Source organism: Arvicanthis niloticus, chromosome 1 (assembly GCF_011762505.2).
Source record: "Arvicanthis niloticus isolate mArvNil1 chromosome 1, mArvNil1.pat.X, whole genome shotgun sequence".
Taxonomy (NCBI): Eukaryota; Metazoa; Chordata; class Mammalia; order Rodentia; family Muridae; genus Arvicanthis; species Arvicanthis niloticus.
Window position 1 is genome coordinate 92,953,409 of NC_047658.1, and position 18,960 is coordinate 92,972,368.

Here is an 18,960-nt window from a genome sequence, read left to right on the forward strand (position 1 = left end):
TCTGCTGCCTGAGCACTGGCCTTCTACCCATTTCACAGCTGTGGAAGTTGGGCTTGAGTGGCTAGGCCAAATTTGCAAATTGAAGCTGAAGTCCAGCCATGCCTGCTGACTTGCTTCTTTTCCCATTTCTGTTTTCTAATGAGAGAACACTAAGATAAGTAGATCTTAGCTTTGAAAATAAGTAAGTTCTATCTATCTATCTGTCCAGGCTAGTCAGGCATAATGGAAGTAAATTAATAAAGCACCCAGGAAATGTCTTTATTGTACTCAGGTGTTTCCAGTGTTCTGACTACAGAGAACACCCATGGCTGTATGGAGCTTACTGGTACAGTCATTGGAGCCAATAGACACATGGGGACAGAGTGCCTGTGAATGAGCCATGCTTGCTCTGGCAGGTGGTCTCAGGTTGCTACCTAGAAAGTGAACTGGGAACAGCTGGAGGTAGCAGTGAGCTAGCTGCATTAAGGACCAGAAAGAAGCCCAGTGTAATGGTGGGTGACTGGCAAAAGGGGAACAACACCCCCGAGTCCACAAATGAGTTTCTTTGCAAATTGCCAAGATTCCAGGTGTCTTGGGCAGTAGTCAGTCAGTATTTCTGAGTACCCTGTGATGCAGGGTTCTTGAGTAGCCTGACTCCTGACCCCCACAAGCGTCCCACTATGACAGTCACTTGTAGATAGGTGTTATATTCCAGTTTAGATGACAGGAGAAAGAAGGAAACATAGAGAATCGCTAGTGAGTCTATGTGTGGTTTGGTCTCTTAGGAGGAAACTGATCCCAGGTAGGTTGAAGTGGTGAGTGGTCAGGTGACAGAAGGGTTCAGCAGCTCATAGAAGCATCATTTCCCAGAAGCCCCTGGTCAGTGATCTGAGAATACATGAGGGATTCTAAGCTGACCCTCCCCAAACTAGCACTGTCATCTTTGTGCCCCATATCTACCTGGTGGGATCAGGTACTTGAGAAGCCCATGCTTTGACCATTGCCCTGTTAGGTGTCAGGTTGCAGGGTTCCCTTGGATATCTATCTAATCAGCTTTTCTGCCCTCAGCTGCTTGCTGTCACTCCAGTGACCACCAATCCTGAGCTGTGCAGGGCAGCAGAGGGAGCCAAAGCTGTCAGCCAAGCCATGGACAGAATGAGCCCTTTGGGAAGCAGGTACGAGGGTCTCGTCAACCATGGCCTTTCTTGTTGCATTAGTCATTTTGCTTAGCTTTGACTACAAAGAGTTGAATTGGTGCACAGTCTCATTGTGGTGGAGAGGTTGTGACAGGAGAGAAGTTTCTGCCATAATAGCCAAGAAGCAGAAACAGTTACATGAAGGAGTCAGGCAAGCTAACCACCCAAGTACACTTCTCCAGGGTCCCTGCCTCCTACTTTTTTATTGCCTTCCACTACTGTCCTCATATCAGAGACTCCTCAGTGGGTGATTGATGGGGGCAGAGCTCTCATGGGTTAATCCCATCTAGAAATGCCTCAAACAGAAGCCTTGAGGTATGCCTTACTCAGTTTCTTAGCTGTTCCCAATCCTGTCCAGTGACTCTGTCCAACTGTCCCACTATGTTATTCCAGAGCATTTTGACTAGCAACTTTAGAGTCCTACCCTCTCTTCAGTCCCCTAGCTCCATAGCATAATAACACTGAAATGCTTTCTTTCAAGCAAGTGGCTTGATCTGCTCAGGTTTTCACTGGAGTACCTTAAATAGCTTGGGAGAGAGCCCACTGACTTGTCACAAGAGTGACTCAAAGCATCAGTATCCTCTGAGACTCCTTTTCTTTGTCACAGTATGTTCAATGCAGCATTCTGTCCCTTAATATATTACAGTGACCCTGGAATTATCAAGTGTTAATAGCAAAATAGACTCCTGATCTTCAGGGAAAATCCATCTCCAGAAAACACACCAGCTGTAGCCTGCAGTGTCACATATGTCTTAGCACATAGGCGTACTCCCAGGGCTATTATGCAGGCATATGCATGTTGCAGGCAGTACAAGTGCATGGCTGAGGAGCAGGAGGGGACTGCAGTGACATCGAATGTTGGTCACTAAGTGACATGACCTGAGACATCAGGCCAGGAAGGGGATGAGGCTCTCGTAACTCTGCTGCACAGAGTGGGGTGTGATAGTCAAGCCATATGGCCTCCAGTTCTCAGTCCATCCCCCAGGGAGCTCCTGTTCATCGTGTGTGGAAAGACTAGATGGCTCAAGGCACAGCTATCCATTCCTGCATGTTTGCAGACCCAGATGGAAACCGCTCCACTTCACCACAGCCATAAGTCAGAGCTCTCTCAGTTTCCAGCCGCAGGGCTGGTTTGCATCTGACAGCTCTGCAGCAGGCAGCACTAGCCAAAGGCTGCCCTCTTCATCACTGGAATCCTCTGCGCTTTAGGGCTCTGCACCTGTGGTGTGCATAGCATCTGTAGCAAAGGGAATGGGTGAGTCTCTAAGCCTGAGGTTGGCAGTTTCTATGAAGGGCCTACTGGGAAATCCTACACCCTTAGCAGTTGGGGTTTTTGTTATTTGTTGTTACTTTTAACAGTGCTTAAAACACATAAAAGCCATTCTTAGCTGCCAGGTTAGACAAAACAGGCCATGGGGTTGGCAGCCCTTAGTAAAGCTGACTCCTTGCTCTGTCTGTGATCAAGTTCGTAGTCAGCTGAAGAGGTTAGCTGGCTTCTCTCCTTGGGCTCTGATTTCATTCCTAATTGTCCAGCTATTGATAAAGAGAGAGGACATCCATGTATGCCCTTGAGCTCTCTGCGGGGAACAGACAAGCTTTCAAGTGGGTACTAAAGACCCTGTGATCCCTTTCATGGGACTATTCTCTTCATTATTCTTCATTATTGCCTCTTTGATGAAAAAAATCCCTTTTCAGACAACAGCATAAACTTCTGGGAATCTTGCAGACTGTGGAAAGTGACACTACCCATCTCAGCCAGGTGGCTATACCAACAGAGAAGCCAGTACCAGATTCAGAGGTGAGAGCCTGTACTCATGGGGACAGTTCAGTGTACTAATGCTGCCCTGAAAGCTGACCGAAGGGCCCCTTGGAGCAGTCATTTCTGGTTTGTGGTGATGACTATGATGATGGTCATCTCAACATCTTTCTGCCAAGTCATATACATGATTGAGCAGTAGAGGCAAAAGAAGAACGGTGTAGGCCAGAAGTTGCTGGCAAAAGAAAATGTAAACCCATAAGCCCACAGGATAATATCCAGTGTTACCCATGGTCAAGAACAGAAACTAAGCTTGGTGGTTGTTATGACAAATGTTTGTAATTGGTAGGCTGAGGCAGGAATATTTTGAGTTCAAGGCCAACCTGGACAATATAAAAGAGAGGAAGTCTAAAACGTAAAAACTTAGGGCTAGTGAGATGTCTCTGCAGGGGAAGGTGCCTGTTGCCAAGTCTGGTAACCCAAGCCTGCTGCCAGAACTCACATGGTGGAAGGAGAGCCCTGACTCCTGAAAGTTGAGCTGACATCCACATGAGCACACACATGTCACACACACACACACACACACACACACACACACACACACACACAGAGTAAATAAGTAAATGCAAAATTTTAATTATATAAAGTTAGCTGTAGGGCTGGAGAGATGACTCAGAGGTTAAGAACACTAACTGCTCTTCCAGAGGTCCTGAGTTCGATTCCCCAGCAACCACAACCATTCGTAATGAGTTCTGATGCCCTCTCCTGGTGCGTCTGAAGATAGCTACAGTGTACTCATATACATAAAATAAATATATCTTTAGGAAAAATAAATAAAGTTGGCTGTAGATGCTGGCAGTAACCTTCTAATGCAGTGTGATTTTACTGGCTGTGAGCAGGTTAGTGGGTTGTTACATGGAGACAGTCATCCAGCGCCATGAGCAACACAGGACAGTGAAGATGTGCCACTTAGAGCCTGACACGGGGTAGGAGGAACCCATAAATATCAATTTCAAAGTCCATCTTTGAGAAAAATCAAAGCTCCTGCCCTACCTCTACCCCAACTCCAGCATGGAACAGTTGCCTCTTGAACTGAGAAGATTCACCATGTGTTATGACTTGGGCCACATTAGTAAACCCATATAGATTAAGTTTCTGTATAGGTGACAGAAAATCCAGGGCAAAGTGACTTATACAACAAACAGAAACAAATTCCAGCTACTGGGCACTGAAAACACTGAGGGTGGGCTGGTGGGCACTGCATGCTGTAGCCAGCTATGCCTTTCTTTTCCACTTGGGTCTCTACGGAGTCATTTGCACACCCCTGTGCTCCATCCCGGTATTGGCCCCACTTCTGCTCTTCCTAGAAGTAGCTGCAGAAGTTTCTGGCACTGTCTGTGAGAAGAGCATGCCTCCACTAGCCTGGGCTTTGTCAACAAACCCCTCCTTACCAGTAGTCCATGGGAAAGCATACACTGATTACTTAGGAAAGGGCTAGCCCACTGTACCATAACCTAATGACCAAGGGAGGATATGTGGTAAATGACTAAGCAAGAGGAAACCAAGTGGTCTCAGTGAGGGGGCCACTGAGTGCCAGGGACCAGTGCCGTCTTGTCCTCAGCCTCTGTCTATCTGGTATACTCACAGTGGTGACAATTCTCAGTGCATACTCTGGCCTCTGTATTTAGAATTTCTGTGCAGGAATTGTGTGTTTCAATTCCATTGGGCAAGGGGTCCTCAGTCCTTTGCAGGCAGTTTTCCTTCCTCCCCTTGAACCAGAAAACAAACTTACTTGGCCCTAGAATGCTCCACCAAGCTCAGGTTCAGGAGCCAACACCAGAGTCAAGCAGGCCAGTTCTGCAAGCCTGGGATTCAGGCCCAGAGCAGCCAAGGACCTGGCCAGGGCCTTCATGCTGAGAAGGACAAGGGAGCTCTGGGTTTTTACAGTTCAGGTAATCCAACCTGACGCCATGCTCCTGCCAGGAGCTCCAAGCTGACCTGTCCTCACTCTGCCACCCCCATCTCCATCCCCACTCTCTTTGTGTGGCAATCAGCTTGTCCAAACCCATGCTGGGAGTGCTCACACGTCTCACTGGCTATTAATTAAAAAAATAAGTGGGGAACAGTTGCTGTTCATTTACTCAGCTCCCTGCTCACAGAACCATTGCAGATACCGATGCTAATTAACAGAGGGACCGTGCACGCAGGGAAACGCACCATTTCATGAGTGGCTGATCCATGGTGACCAGTGCTACAGTTGGGCCCTGAGGGCCTCTAGGAAGCCATGGCACAGAGTTGCTGTTTATTGATGGCATTCACGCACGCTCCCAGACCAGACAGCCTCACCAGGAAGGAGGGAGGCTTTCAAATCAGTGAAGGAAAGCCAGGAATTGAGCCCATTTCTGCCTGAGCACACATGGGGCCGTGTGTGTCTCTGTGTGTGTGTGTGTGTGTGTGTGTGTGTGTGTGTGTGTGTGTGTCTGCACGTGCGGGGGGGGGGGGGGTGTTCTTGCTTAACCCTCAGACTGGAACCTTCACATAGATGGTCACATCTTGCTTTCCCTGCCAGGCTGGGAATGCCAAGTGACTGGCCAAGGCAGGGGGACTTTGGTACATGCTGTCATACTACACTCAGTGCATACGCTGGCAGCTTAAGCAGCAGACTGATCTTTCTCATAGCTGCAAAGATGCCAAATCCAAGGTCAAGGTATTGCCTGGCTGATTTCTTCTCAGGCACTACTCCTTGCTTTACAAGTGGTGACTTCCTCAGTGAGCTTACACACTTAGTCTTTCCTGTGTGAGTGTCCCTGGCATTAATCCCAGGGGCTTCAGATTTGTTCCTTTTATAAGGCCTCCAGACAGCTGAGAAGGGGGCCCTTCCCAGCAGCCTCATTGGATTTAATCACCTCTGAAAGGCTCTGACTGCGAACAGTCACATCTTGGGATCAGGGTATTAGGGTTTCAGCAGTGGGGTTTGGGGGAACCCAGGCCAACTTCCATCTTCAGATGTTATGGCAGGCCCCTGGGCCATGAATACTGCAGTGGGGCAAAAAGTGTATGTTCAGGCAGAATATGGTCTTACAATATCTTTTTTTTTATTTGAAGGCCTCCAAGTGTGATACTTAGTAAGTGCTGGTGGCACAGTTATTGTATATATCCTTGTTTATTTCTCTGTATTAGAGTTAGAACTCAGGGCATTATATATTCTAGGCAAGTGCTTTACCTTGAGCCACACCCAACCCAATCCTTATGTTTTATTTATTATTTTAAATATTTATGTTTGATTTATTACTATTAGTGTTAGTGTGTGTGTGTGTGTGTGTGTGTGTGTGTGTGTGTGCGTGTGTAGGTTAGAGAACAGCTTGCAGAGTCAATTCTCCCTTTCTACCATAGGTTTGGGTGTCAGACTTGGGTTGTCAAACTTGGCAGCAAGTATCTTACCCACTTAGCCATCTCTCTAGTCCACCTCCTATGTTTTAGATACTGTACAAATAGGAACCCTGGCTAGCCTCATGAGAACCACAGTGGGCAAGTGCTCTGTTTATCTGCAGAGCCCAGGTGGAGACTGAGGTACCACGAGGCTGAGCACTAGATGAAGGCTCTGGTGGGTAGAAGCGCTAAATTCAGGCTTGCCGCCTTTTGGTATTTTCTCTTCAGGAAAAGTGGAAAGCAAGAGTAGATGAGATTGAAGACGCCATCTATGTGACTATGGAAATCCTGTCTAACTGGGGCAATGCATCATGGGTAGGTCTCACGGAAGTCCAGTTCTTTGACCTGAACAACATAAAGCTTTATGTCTCACCTCATGATGTGGACATCCGGAATGCAGTGTTGCCAGGCGAGCTGGGCTGCCTTGTCAACAGGGACTTAATGGTAAGTGATGGGTTCCTGGGCTTGGTTCTGCTGTGTATTTTTGTATGTGTTCTCTGCACCAATGAGGGTGTAGTTTTGAGTTGGGGAAGAATGCTGTCATCAACCCTAGTCTTTCTCTGCAGCCAAGTGAGGAGGCGCCTTTGGGAGTGCTACCCTCTGAGGCACCCAGTGTGTTTCTTCCTGAGGTCTTGCCTAAATGGCTGCTCTGTATCCTGCTGTGACTACTAAACATAGGCCACTAGGTGTCACTAAGGCCAGTGTCATTGTTTTGTAGATAAAGAAACTAAGTTGGAGATGGGCATGCACGTGGCCAGGGTGGCACAGAGGAAGCTAGAGGGACCAAGTTCACAAACTGCAGCCTGATCTTCACACACTGTGCTCACACCTCCTCCAGGTGCTGCGTCTTGAACCATGGGGGAACCCAGCAGATTTTGAATGTATTTTCTTTTAGGTAGTTAATAGAGGTTATTTTTATAAGCAAAGGTATTTTCCCTTGTTCCCATCTTTTTGCTGATTTTTATGGTTTTTGTTTGCTTGATTTTAAGACAAGCTCTCGCTATATTGCCTGAGCTGTCTATGCACTCACTACAGAGCCTGGAATAACTGTGATCTAACAGTCCTCTTCCCTCTGCTTTCCTAGTTCTGGTGTTATAGGTATAAACCACCATGCTTGCTTCTTCCCATTACTGTCAAGTTAGCAGCACAGCCAGCCAGTGGCCTTTTGTGCTGTCTTGGGCTCCATTCCAGATTGCCTTGAAAGAGCCTGTGGAGAGCAGAGCAGGGGATGGGACAAGTCACAGGTGCTCATCTATATCTCTTGAAGCCGTGTCACATACCTGGATGATGTACTCCACTGTGCTGGTTGGCTGTTTTTCAACTTGACACAAGCTTGGGTTATCTGGGAAGAGGAACCTTAGTTGAGAAAAATGCCTCCATCAGATTGGCCTATAGACAAGTCTGTGTGGTATCTTGATTAATGATTGATGTGGGAGGGCTAGACCCTCACTTGGGTAAGTAGTCCTAAGCAGTATAAGAAAGCAGGCTGAGGAGGCCATGGAAAACATACCTGAAAACCCATTCCTCCATAGTCTCTGCTCCACTTCTTGTTTCAAAGTTCCTGCATTGAGTTCTTTTCCTAGCTTTCCACAAAGATGGACTATGATCAGGACTTATACACTAAATATACCCTTTTCTTCCCCAAGTTGGGTTTGGTCAGTGTTGTATCAAAGCCACAGAAACCTAACTAGACTGCCCCCGAAAATTAATATTGTTTCTTTAAAGTACTGAAAATGAAAGCAGCTGTTACATGCTCAGGCCTTACCCTGAGCCAGATACAGTTGTTCCAGTGCTTCTTGTAAGATCCAATGTTCCTAACTACAGACTGGAGATGCAGACAGACTGAGGTCCAAAGCCAGCTCACACCTCTGCCCACAGATGACTCCCTTAGCTTTGACCTTGGTTTCTTGTCTATCAGGGAAGCATGATACTGCATGCTAGTCAGTGCTGGAAGAGCCATGTAAACACGGAAGAGGTGGTCACATTGGGCCCTCATTGAAAGAAGAAGAAACAGGAAGGGGGAGCTTCAAAATTCTCAGCTGCTGCTCTTTCTGTGTGATCTTAAATAACTTACCTGCTATCTCTGAGAATCTGCCTATCTGCTCCCTTCAAAATAAGAGATAAGAAGTAAATTAATCTGTTAAAACCTTTAGATTTTCAGTAAAAAACTGAGATTAGCTCACTTTAGCATATTTTTTAAGATTTATTTTTATTTTATGTGTATTTGCCCCTTTTTTTCTGTATGCATACTAAGTGTGTGCAGTGCCTGTACCAGATCCCCTGGAGCTAGAGTTACAGGTGTCTGAGCCACCATGTGGGTAGTAGAAACCAACCCCAGGTCTTCTGCAAGAGCAACAAGTGCTCTTAACTGCTCAGTTATCTCTCTAGTCCCACTTAAGCATATATTGTTAAAGGACATTTGTTGCAGTCAGGCAGCATGGTAGCAGGCACTTGTAGACCTGGTACTCAAGAGGAGGCTGAGGCAGGAGGATCAGGTAGTTGAGGCTATTTTTGCAGTACCTTGTCTCTTGCTCAAAAATAAAGGGAGGAAAAAAAAACCAAAAAAACAAAACAAACAAACAAACAAAACCCAACACCACCAACAATAAAACCTCAAGGCTTGGGTACAACTTAGTGGTAGTATATTTCCTATTTAGCATGGCCAGGGCCCTATGTTCTTTCTGCAGCTCTACCAGAAATGAAGGGTAAGAGGAAAAACTAGAGGGAGGGAGGGAGGGAGGGAGGGAGGGAGGGAGGGAGGGAGGGAGGGAGGGAGAGAGGAGGAGGAGGAGGAGGAGGAGGAGGAAGGGGGAGGGAGGGAGGGAGAAGGAGGAAGAGGGAGAGGGAGGGAGGGAGAAGGAAGAAGAGGGGGAGGAGGAGGAAAAGGAGGGAGGGAGGGAGGGAGGGAGGGAGGGAGGGAGGGAGGGAGGGAGGGAGGAAGGGAGGGAGGGAGGGAGGGAGGGGAGGAGGGAGAAACAATTTCAAAAGCAGCCAGGCATGTGATTGCACATGCTTTTAATTCCAGCACTCAGGAGGCAGAGGCAGGCTAATCTTTCAGAGTTGGAGGCCAGCCTGGTCTCAAGAGTGAATTCCAGAACAGCCAAGGCTATACAGAGAAACTCTGTCTCAAAAAAAGAAACAAAATTTTAAAAATCTTTTAAATAGATAGTGGGTTTTATCCCCCTGACTACCCGGGGAGAAGGTAGGGGTTGTTGCCTTGAAGTCTTTGACTCTCTGGTATACTGCCCCCTGGCTGAAGTAGACAGTCTTTATGAGCATCATGGGGCCCTGCGGAGCATCCTGGGCATCAGGGCTCTAGTCTTTAGGGGTAGGATGTGTAGGAGGATTCAGTTGGAAGGAGTTTTGAACTTGAGGCCTCTGGGGAAGGTGCATTGCTCTATTTCAGGATTTCACTCTCATTTGGGTAAAACAAGCAACTCACACAGCAGCGAAGCTCAGGATGGTCATGGGATACTCTCACAAGGGAAGGAGATGGCTGGTCAGTTTGTTCTCCTGTCACAGCTGGCTATTAAGTCCCTAGAGTGGCATGGCATTTGGATGCCAGGTCCACCAAGATGCCCAGTAGGGCAGGCAAGGATCCCCCTCACAAACCCAGGACTTACAAAAAAAGAAGGCAGGATGTGCTTGAGATGGCTGTGTACCAGGAGAGCACCTAGCTGGGCAGGGAGTGTGGTGCTCTGAGACAGCAGCCCAGTGGCCTGGCCCCTGAAAGATGCAGTTCGTGCTTAGAGCAGCTGTGTGTTCTGGTCTGCTACTTTCCTGCTTGGCCTCCAGATTCAAGTTTGTGGGGCTGTGGCTCACTGCTGGGGTTCAGACCAGCTCTGGAGACCTCTCCCAGAGCCTTTATGCAACTTGTGGGTGCACTTTGGAAGCCTCCTCTTGAGAACAGACCTCCACATGAGCAATAGAAAGCGTTACCGGGTTTCACAGAGATGGATCTGATATTAGCTGTGCCTCTCCCTGCTCCCTTAAGCTGCTAAGCTTTGTTAGTGGGTGGTTTCATAGGTTTAGTTTTCTTTAAGAGCAGGGATTGAAGTTGGGACACAATGCAGCTATGTCACCCTGGACTGCTGGATAGATCCTGAGATCCTCCTGTGGGCTGGCTGGTCCCCTCATCCCCTCCACAGTCTATATGCCAGGACTGAGCATCTAGAATGTCCTGTCTCATACACATCCAATCACACTGGCCTGTACCAGCCACAGCCTAATATTCCATCTCACTTGACCCTTATCCAGACCTTGCCCAGATTCCTCATTTCATCAATGAGAAAACCAAACCTAATGTTTAAAGGACCTGCCCTGACCACACAGTAGTGGCTGGCGGGCTACCACTCATAGCCTAGCAGAGAAGTAGCTTTTTAAAAAGTGAATTTGAAGAAGTTGCTTTATTATAGGGAATTGGGGCATGCTAGTAGATTTGTAATATCCAGACTCCAGGCAAAACCCCTTCCCTTCATAGTTCAGGAGTAGGGAGGGTACATGTCTGTTGTCTCCACACTCAGAAGCAGGAAGGTATGAATTGTAGGTCAGCCTGGGCTACATAGCGAGACCCTGTGAACACCTACTGACTTGAGTGGTAAAGTGCTTGCTATACAAACACGAGGAACCTGAATTCCCAGGCTTGAGATAGCTGTGACAGAGGTAGGGGACAGAGTCTGAACATAGCAGCATGTACCTAATGCAAGCCCTGGGGAGACAGACAGGTTAGTCCCTGCAGCTCACTGGCTTACCAGCCTAGCCAAATTCGTAAGCTCCAGGTTCAGCAAGATCCTGCCACAAAATATAAGGTGAACAGCAATAAGGAAGACATCTGATGTTGAACTCTGTCCTACACACACACATACATACACACACACACACACACACACACACACACACGAGAAAACAAAAACAGAAAAAAGGAAAAGAAAAATCCTCCCTTCTGTGTCTGCCATTCCCATCCCTATCCTTTCTGTGTCCACCCTCTCCATCCCTGTTCCGCCCTTCAGTACTCATACTCTGCCTATGGCTCCTTTGTTCTGTGCCCACCGTCCATCCCTGTCCCTTCTGTGCCCACCCTCTCCATTCTGTGTCCACCCTCTCCATCCCTGTCCCTTCTGTGTCCACCCTCTCCATCCCTGTCCCTTCTGTGTCCACCCTCTCCATCCCTGTCCCTTCTGTGTCCACCCTCTCCATCCCTGTCCCTTCTGTGTCCACCTTCTCCATCCCTGTCCCTTCTGTGTCCACCCTCTCCATCCCTGTCCCTTCTGTGTCCACCCTCTCCATCCCTGTCCCTTCTGTGTCCACCTTCTCCATCCCTGTCCCTTCTGTGCCCATCCTCTCCATTCTGTGTCCACCCTCTCCATCCCTGTCCCTTCTGTGTCCACCCTCTCCATCCCTGTCCCTTCTGTGTCCACCCTCTCCATCCCTGTCCCTTCTGTGTCCACCTTCTCCATCCCTGTCCCTTCTGTGTCCACCTTCTCCATCCCTGTCCCTTCTGTGTCCACCCTCTCCATCCCTGTCCCTTCTGTGTCCACCCTCTCCATCCCTGTCCCTTCTGTGTCCACCCTCTCCATCCCTGTCCCTTCTGTGTCCACCCTCTCCATCCCTGTCCCTTCTGTGTCCACCCTCTCCATCCCTGTCCCTTCTGTGTCCACCCTCTCCATCCCTGTCCCTTCTGTGTCCACCCTCTCCATCCCTGTCCCTTCTGTGTCCACCCTCTCCATCCCTGTCCCTTCTGTGTCCACCCTCTCATCCCTGTCCCTTCTGTGTCCACCCTCTCCATCCCTGTCCCTTCTGTGTCCACCCTCTTCATCCCTGTTCCTTCTGTGTCCACCCTCTCCATCCCTGTCTCTTCTGTGTCCACCCTCTCATCCCTGTCCCTTCTGTGTCCACCCTCTCCATCCCTGTCCCTTCTGTGCCCATCCTCTCCATCCCTGTCCCTTCTGTGTCCACCCTCTCCATCCCTGTCCCTTCTGTGTCCACCCTCTCCATCCCTGTCCCTTCTGTGTCCACCCTCTCCATCCCTGTCCCTTCTGTGTCCACCTTCTCCATCCCTGTCCCTTCTGTGTCCACCTTCTCCATCCCTGTCCCTTCTGTGTCCACCCTCTCCATCCCTGTCCCTTCTGTGTCCACCCTCTCCATCCCTGTCCCTTCTGTGTCCACCCTCTCCATCCCTGTCCCTTCTGTGTCCACCCTCTCCATCCCTGTCCCTTCTGTGTCCACCCTCTCCATCCCTGTCCCTTCTGTGTCCACCCTCTCCATCCCTGTCCCTTCTGTGTCCACCCTCTCCATCCCTGTCCCTTCTGTGTCCACCCTCTCCATCCCTGTCCCTTCTGTGTCCACCCTCTCATCCCTGTCCCTTCTGTGTCCACCCTCTCCATCCCTGTCCCTTCTGTGTCCACCCTCTTCATCCCTGTTCCTTCTGTGTCCACCCTCTCCATCCCTGTCTCTTCTGTGTCCACCCTCTCATCCCTGTCCCTTCTGTGTCCACCCTCTCCATCCCTGTCCCTTCTGTGTCCACCCTCTCCATCCCTGTCCCTTCTGTGTCCACCCTCTCATCCCTGTCCCTTCTGTGTCCACCTTCTCCATCCCTGTCCCTTCTGTGTCCACCCTCTCCATCCCTGTCCCTTCTGTGTCCACCCTCTCATCCCTGTCCCTTCTGTGTCCACCCTCTCCATCCCTGTCCCTTCTGTGTCCACCCTCTCCATCCCTGTCCCTTCTGTGTCCACTCTCTTTATCCCTGTCTCTTCTGTGTCCACCCTCTCCATCCCTGTCCCTTCTGTGTCCACCCTCTCCATCCCTGTCCCTTCTGTGTCCACTCTCTTTATCCCTGTCTCTTCTCTGTCCACCCTCTCCATCCCTGTCCCTTCTGTGTCTACCTTCTTCATCCCTGTCCCTTCTGTGTCCACTCTCTTTATCCCTGTCTCTTCTGTGCCCACCCTCTTCATCCCTATCCCTTCTGTGTCCACCCTCTCCATCCCTGTCCCTTCTGTGTCCACCCTCTCCATCCCTGTCCCTTCTCTGTCCACCCTCTCCATCCCTGTCCCTTCTGTGCCCACCATCCATTTCTGTCCCTTCTGTGTCCACCCTCTCCACCCTGTCTCTTCTGTGTCCACCCTCTCCATCCCTGTCCCTTCTCTGTCCACCATCTCCATCCCTGTCCCTTCTGTGCCCACCATCCATCCCTGTCCCTTCTGTGTCCACCCTCTCCATCCCTGGCCCATGGGTGTTGTGATGCATTCACATTTATATGCCCAGCCCCACCGATGCCTGTTCTTTACTACCAGCTTTCCACAACTCATATCTTGTCTCCTCAGGGACTCCTTTGCTTACTTAGCAAATGGTGTCTCCACCTGTTAGGCTACCCATGCCCATCTCTTACAGCCTTTGAAATTAGGGTTTCCCAAGCCAGTACTTATTTCAAAGAAATTTATTTTCCATTATATTTCATCAAAATGTTCAGAACTAGGTAGTGTATACTCTTTTGTCCTGAGACTATAATGTGACTAGGCTACCCTCTCAGCTAGTTGCTTTCAAGCTCTCCCATGAATCTTATGTTTCCACTTCCTAGTGGACCTGACACTGGCCCTTCTCCATCAACCCAGTCCCTCTCAGGTCCCTAGGCCTATGAGTAAGCTTCCTTTCATATCTTCTTTTCTTGTTCTCCACTTCATCCTCTGAGTCAGGGCTCTCTAGAAGAACAGAACCCATACCATAGAATGTATATTACAAAGGGATTTATTAGATTTGTTTACACAATGGGCAGGTTGTGGGGAGGGGGAGTCCAGCAGTGGCCATCTATACTAAAGAGGATAAGACCCCAGTAGCTGCTTGGTCCATGTAACTATGACACAGTAGTCCCAGTTGGGTGTGGAATGTATGAAGAATTCCTAGAGATCCTAAGCTCTTCTTCAGTCATGCTGGAAGACTGCAGAAGCTGTGCTCAGTGGAGGATGGAGGCAGCTTCAGGATATGCACTCATCAGCAAAGGCAATCATGAGCTAATGAGGGAAGCAGATAGGATGGCCTGATCCTCAGATTCCATTGTATCTAGGGGCCCCACTTTGGGGAGAGTTTTCTCTTTAGCTAATCCTTCCTGAAGTACTCTCACAGAATAATAACAACAAATAACAGTTGCCTTTTGTACCTAGGTAGATGGGCCCAACATCCCCTGTCTGCACCCTGCTTCCTTCTCCAGTAGCCCACCTCCATCATCCCCACATCTCTGACATACTGATTCAGATCATCTACATTTGGATTTCAGCCCAGGTATCACTTTCTCAGCAAGGCTTTCCTGCCTACATCTTGGGAAACCCTGTTCCTCCTGCCCAGTCACTGTGGTGTTTTTATTCTCCTCAGAGCCTGTTTCACTAGAACAAACACTCCTGTACCTGGGCTTATCTGCCTCCCCCATCTGACTGATAAGCACTTGTCTGTCCTTGGCCACACCAGATCCTCAATACATAAAATCACATGCAGCACAGATTTAAACTTTTTATTTGGAAATGATTATAGACCCAGAAAGTTGTAAAAATGATGCAGAAAAAAAAAAAAAAGACTATCAATAGAGAAAAATCAATGGAACCAAAGTTGGTTCTTTGAAAGGATCAACATAATCAAAAACCTTTAGTTAGACAATAAAGGGGGAAGCAAAGGTTTCAATGAATGTATAAGGACTATTACTACTTACGTTATAGAAATAAGGATTATAAGACTGTATGCCAACAAGCTAGATAACCTACATTAACTATATGAATGCTAAAGAGGGCAAATTACCAAAACTGACTCAAGATGAAATGGAAATCTAAAAAGTCCAATCCAAAGAAAAGAAATAAATTGAACTGATTGTCAAAAACCATTTGGGAATCCTGGGGTGAAATGGTACCCCTAGTGAATCCTGGCAGATATTTAAAGAATGAGCATTTGACAGTCCCTTCAATCTTATAAAATATAGAAGAGGAGGGAGCATACATATCCCAGTGACTTCTCTAAATCCATACTCCTGAAACCAATGGAGACATCAGAACAGAAAACTACATGCCAGTGAGTACACAGGAAGATACTCAGCACAGACTTTTTGAAACCTCAAATGGAGGCTACTGTGGGACCCAGTCATATTCACTGGGATGACCAGAAGAAATGACAAATACTGTAGAAAGTGAATAGACCAGCCACTGTGGGGAACAGTGTGTCAATTCTTTAGAGGGTAAGGAACAGAGCTACTCTGTGGCCTAGAAGTTCCACTCCAGGGTATATAACCAAGAGATGTGTGCATAAAAAAACAAAAAAAAAAAAGTAATGGAATCTCTTAACAGAAGATGGAAATAACCCAACAACACAGACTGGTGGACAGAAAATTGAAATGTGGTGTCACCATACAATAGACTAATACCTAGCTGTGAGAAGGAATGAAGTGCTAGTACAGGCTACAACATGCATAGTGAACCTTGAAGTGTTCACCATGTGTGAGAAGTCCACAGAGTGAATGACCCCATTTACAGCAAACAGAGCCACAGAAACAGGAGCAGGGCATGGGAGTGCATGGCTAATGGGAGCTGCGCTCCACAACGGCAAGTGACCTGTGCTAAGCAAAGATGGAGATGCTAGTTGTGTAGCTTGCGAATATGCTGAGAAATCACGGATTACATACTTGAAAATTAGGGATTTTGTGGAGTATGAGTTATATCTCAAAAGGAAAAGAATACACAGGGATGCTATGTGCTATTGCCTAGTTTTCCCGTTTCAAAGATAACAGGCTGCTGTCACTGTACTAATAGATAGCTCGTGTGTATGTGTGTCTATGCCATTGTGTCATGTGTGAGAGTACCAGCATATAAAGATACAGCACAACTCTTCCCCCAACTCTATCCCTAGCACCTGGAGCCACTTGCCTGTTCTCATCTCTAGACTCTGTCATTACAAGAATGTTGTAAAGAGAGTCGTGGTTCAGCTCAGTGGTAGATATCTTGTCTAACATGTGTTAGGTCCTGTATTTGATTCCCCGGCACCCAAAAAGATAAAGGAAGGGAGGAAGGAAGGAAGAAAAGAAGGAAGGAAGGAAGGGAAAAAACAGAAAGAAAAGCTATTTACTACAATCTGATTCATTTGGAGGTTGGCTGGTTCCCAAGCAGAGTGCCCTTGACATTCTTCCAAATTGTTGGATATTTTCCTATTGGTAGCTTATTCTTTTGAAAATGATTAGTTTATTAACATGGTATTAGTTACAAGGCAGCTAGCGTTTCTCTGCTGGTGCTTGGATCTGTGTTTAATCAGAGATGGGAAAAAAAAAAAAAAAAAAAAAAAAAAAACTACCTTTGGCTTTGTAGTTAGTCATCACATAGAGAGAAATCTTTTCCTGGGCCTCCATGCAGCTGGCCCAAGCTGGAGAGGGGCACTGAAGCTTCTAGAAGCAGCCTTTAGCCCATGCTGGTGTAGAAGTCAGGGTGTAAATATTCCATTTCCTTGTCTTGTGGTTAGAATCATTCCAAGACATGTCCATACTGGCTCCCTGTTTCCATGGTCCCTGCAGGGACGGCTAGCTTACTCACATACCCTCCATGAGCAGCCTGCCTTCCCTCTTGGCCTAGGCTTCTAGCACTGTCTTTTAAACAAGCCACTTGCTCAGAGCTTCTTGCCTCAGGGTCTGCTATTAGAATACAGGTTGAAACAGACTGTAGTCATGCTCTGTCTGGTCCAATAAATGCTTATGATAATCACTGAGAGCAAAGCCTTCCTCCAGCATGTAGGCTATGGGTGTTCTAAGGCAGACCAGAGGCCAAGATGCACCGTGGTCTTCTGTCCACAGGGAGGCAAAGCAGTCCACTTGCCCCAGGGTTCCACATGGCCTCTCACTGGAGCATGGCTAGAGGCTGCTATGATGCAGGGTGGTTGCTACACATGTTCTGCTGGCCTGGCACTGGGGTGTGTCAGGACTCATCTGTCAGCTCCTGGCTTCCTACCAGGCCCTCACACAGATTCTGTCTAAACAGGAAATACCAGAAGGCCTGACCACTAATGAGCCAATGAGTTAGCCTCAGGTTAATGCACTGGGGTTTCAAATGATACAGTGCCCCCTTAGTTCTCCTTTCTTTCCTTCTGCTGACAGAAATGAGAAGAGAAATCAATTCCTGCTCCCTTTCTGCCAGTGTCCAGCTTCCACAGAGGGAGGGGTGAACTTACCTGGTGGATTTTGAGATGAGGTCTCTGAACTCCACAAAGCTGCTAGGAACACAAAGTTCTAGCACAGCCAAGGTGCTTCCAGAGTAAGTCAGCATCTCTTGAGCCCACAAAGCTGTTTCTGCCCTACCAAAAGCACCATCATCAGGAGACAAGCCCTACCTGTTCTTGCAGCTGGAGCCAGGCTTTGGAACCAGAATCACCAGCCCTCTTCCCCTGCTGCCCAGTGAGAGGCACATTCTTGGTGATAAGAGTCTTTAAGATATTCTCAGTACCAGGTGATGGCTATTTAGAGTAAAATGTCTACCCCCATCCCCCAGTATTCCAAAGCCAAGATGGCTATGGAACCAGGCAGGACTTAGGAGAGATGTGAGGGTGAGGCAGAGAGTAGTGATTAATTAGTGGGGACTGAGGTGCTGAGAGGGGTAGCCTAGCTTAGGCAATACTGAACTCCAGGTCCAGCTGTATGGGACCTAAGTACCAAGCATTCTGAGTCAGTAGAGAATCCAGAAACGGGACTCTTAGGGGTAAGAGTCTCCATTTCTCAGTTCTGGCAATGAGTTGGTCCTTCTTATCTTTCCTTTCCAATGTTTCCTAAAGCAAACAGATACCTTTTAACCAGATGCAAGGTAGTTCCTTCTGTAAAACTGAAATTAGGTCAGATGCTGGGAACCCCATGTCACTTAGCCACTAGGTTAGTCTCCGCCAAGAAGCTGTGCCTAATGCTGTCATTCGGAAATGAGTGAGACTAGGGGTCCCTTTCAGAGCACAGCTGAACAGCTGTGACAGACACCCAGACAGTCCACACTGACCTCAGGTACTATAGGGAACTAAGGCTACCCAGAGGAGAGGCCAGGGTCACAGGAGAAAGGGAATGAGGAGCCATGTGACATCTTGTTGAACTTCTCAGGGTGAAAAGTGTTTGGATCATGGTGGGAGCAGAGACCTTAGTCAGGCAGTGCCTAGCCAGCTGCCAGGGGTGTGTTCAGGAGCAGCTATGCTTTAACTTTTTCTTTTGTTTTAATGACATTCATTGTATGTGTTTGTTGGGTAGGGACAGTCAGAGGAATAGTTCTTAAAAGCTGGTTCTCTCTTCCCACCTTGTGGATCCCAGGGATCAGACTCAGCTTGACAGCCTTGGTAACAGATACCTTTACCCACTGAGCCATCTCACTGGCCTAGCTGCAGCTTCTGTCCCCGTAGAATGTAGAAATAGCCTGGGAGGTAACTGGAACAGGAAGTCCTCTGATTTGGCTTTACTCCTATGCTACCAAAGCTCTCCCATGAAAAATGGTGTTGGTGAGGACAAAATGCCAGCAAGCACCTGACCCTGGTGCCCTGTGTCCTCAAGGGCTGGCCCCTGCCTCCCACAGGAAATACAAACGGAGGCCCCCTGCACTTGGAAACCCGGAAAGGAGCAGC

The 18,960-nt window shown here is 48.1% G+C and overlaps 1 protein-coding gene across 1 annotated transcript in view; it reads left to right on the plus strand.

The window, feature by feature from the left end:
• Positions 1 to 18,960, plus strand: part of Katnip (katanin interacting protein) — a 137,490-nt gene that overhangs the window by 83,673 nt on the left and 34,857 nt on the right. Inside the window, exons 10-14 of the mRNA XM_076928420.1 lie at positions 1,048 to 1,154; positions 2,871 to 2,973; positions 6,589 to 6,804; positions 14,518 to 14,693; positions 17,713 to 17,764. Coding sequence (XP_076784535.1) covers positions 1,048 to 1,154; positions 2,871 to 2,973; positions 6,589 to 6,804; positions 14,518 to 14,693; positions 17,713 to 17,764 — 654 coding nt within the window. The remainder of the gene's footprint in view (positions 1 to 1,047; positions 1,155 to 2,870; positions 2,974 to 6,588; positions 6,805 to 14,517; positions 14,694 to 17,712; positions 17,765 to 18,960) is intronic.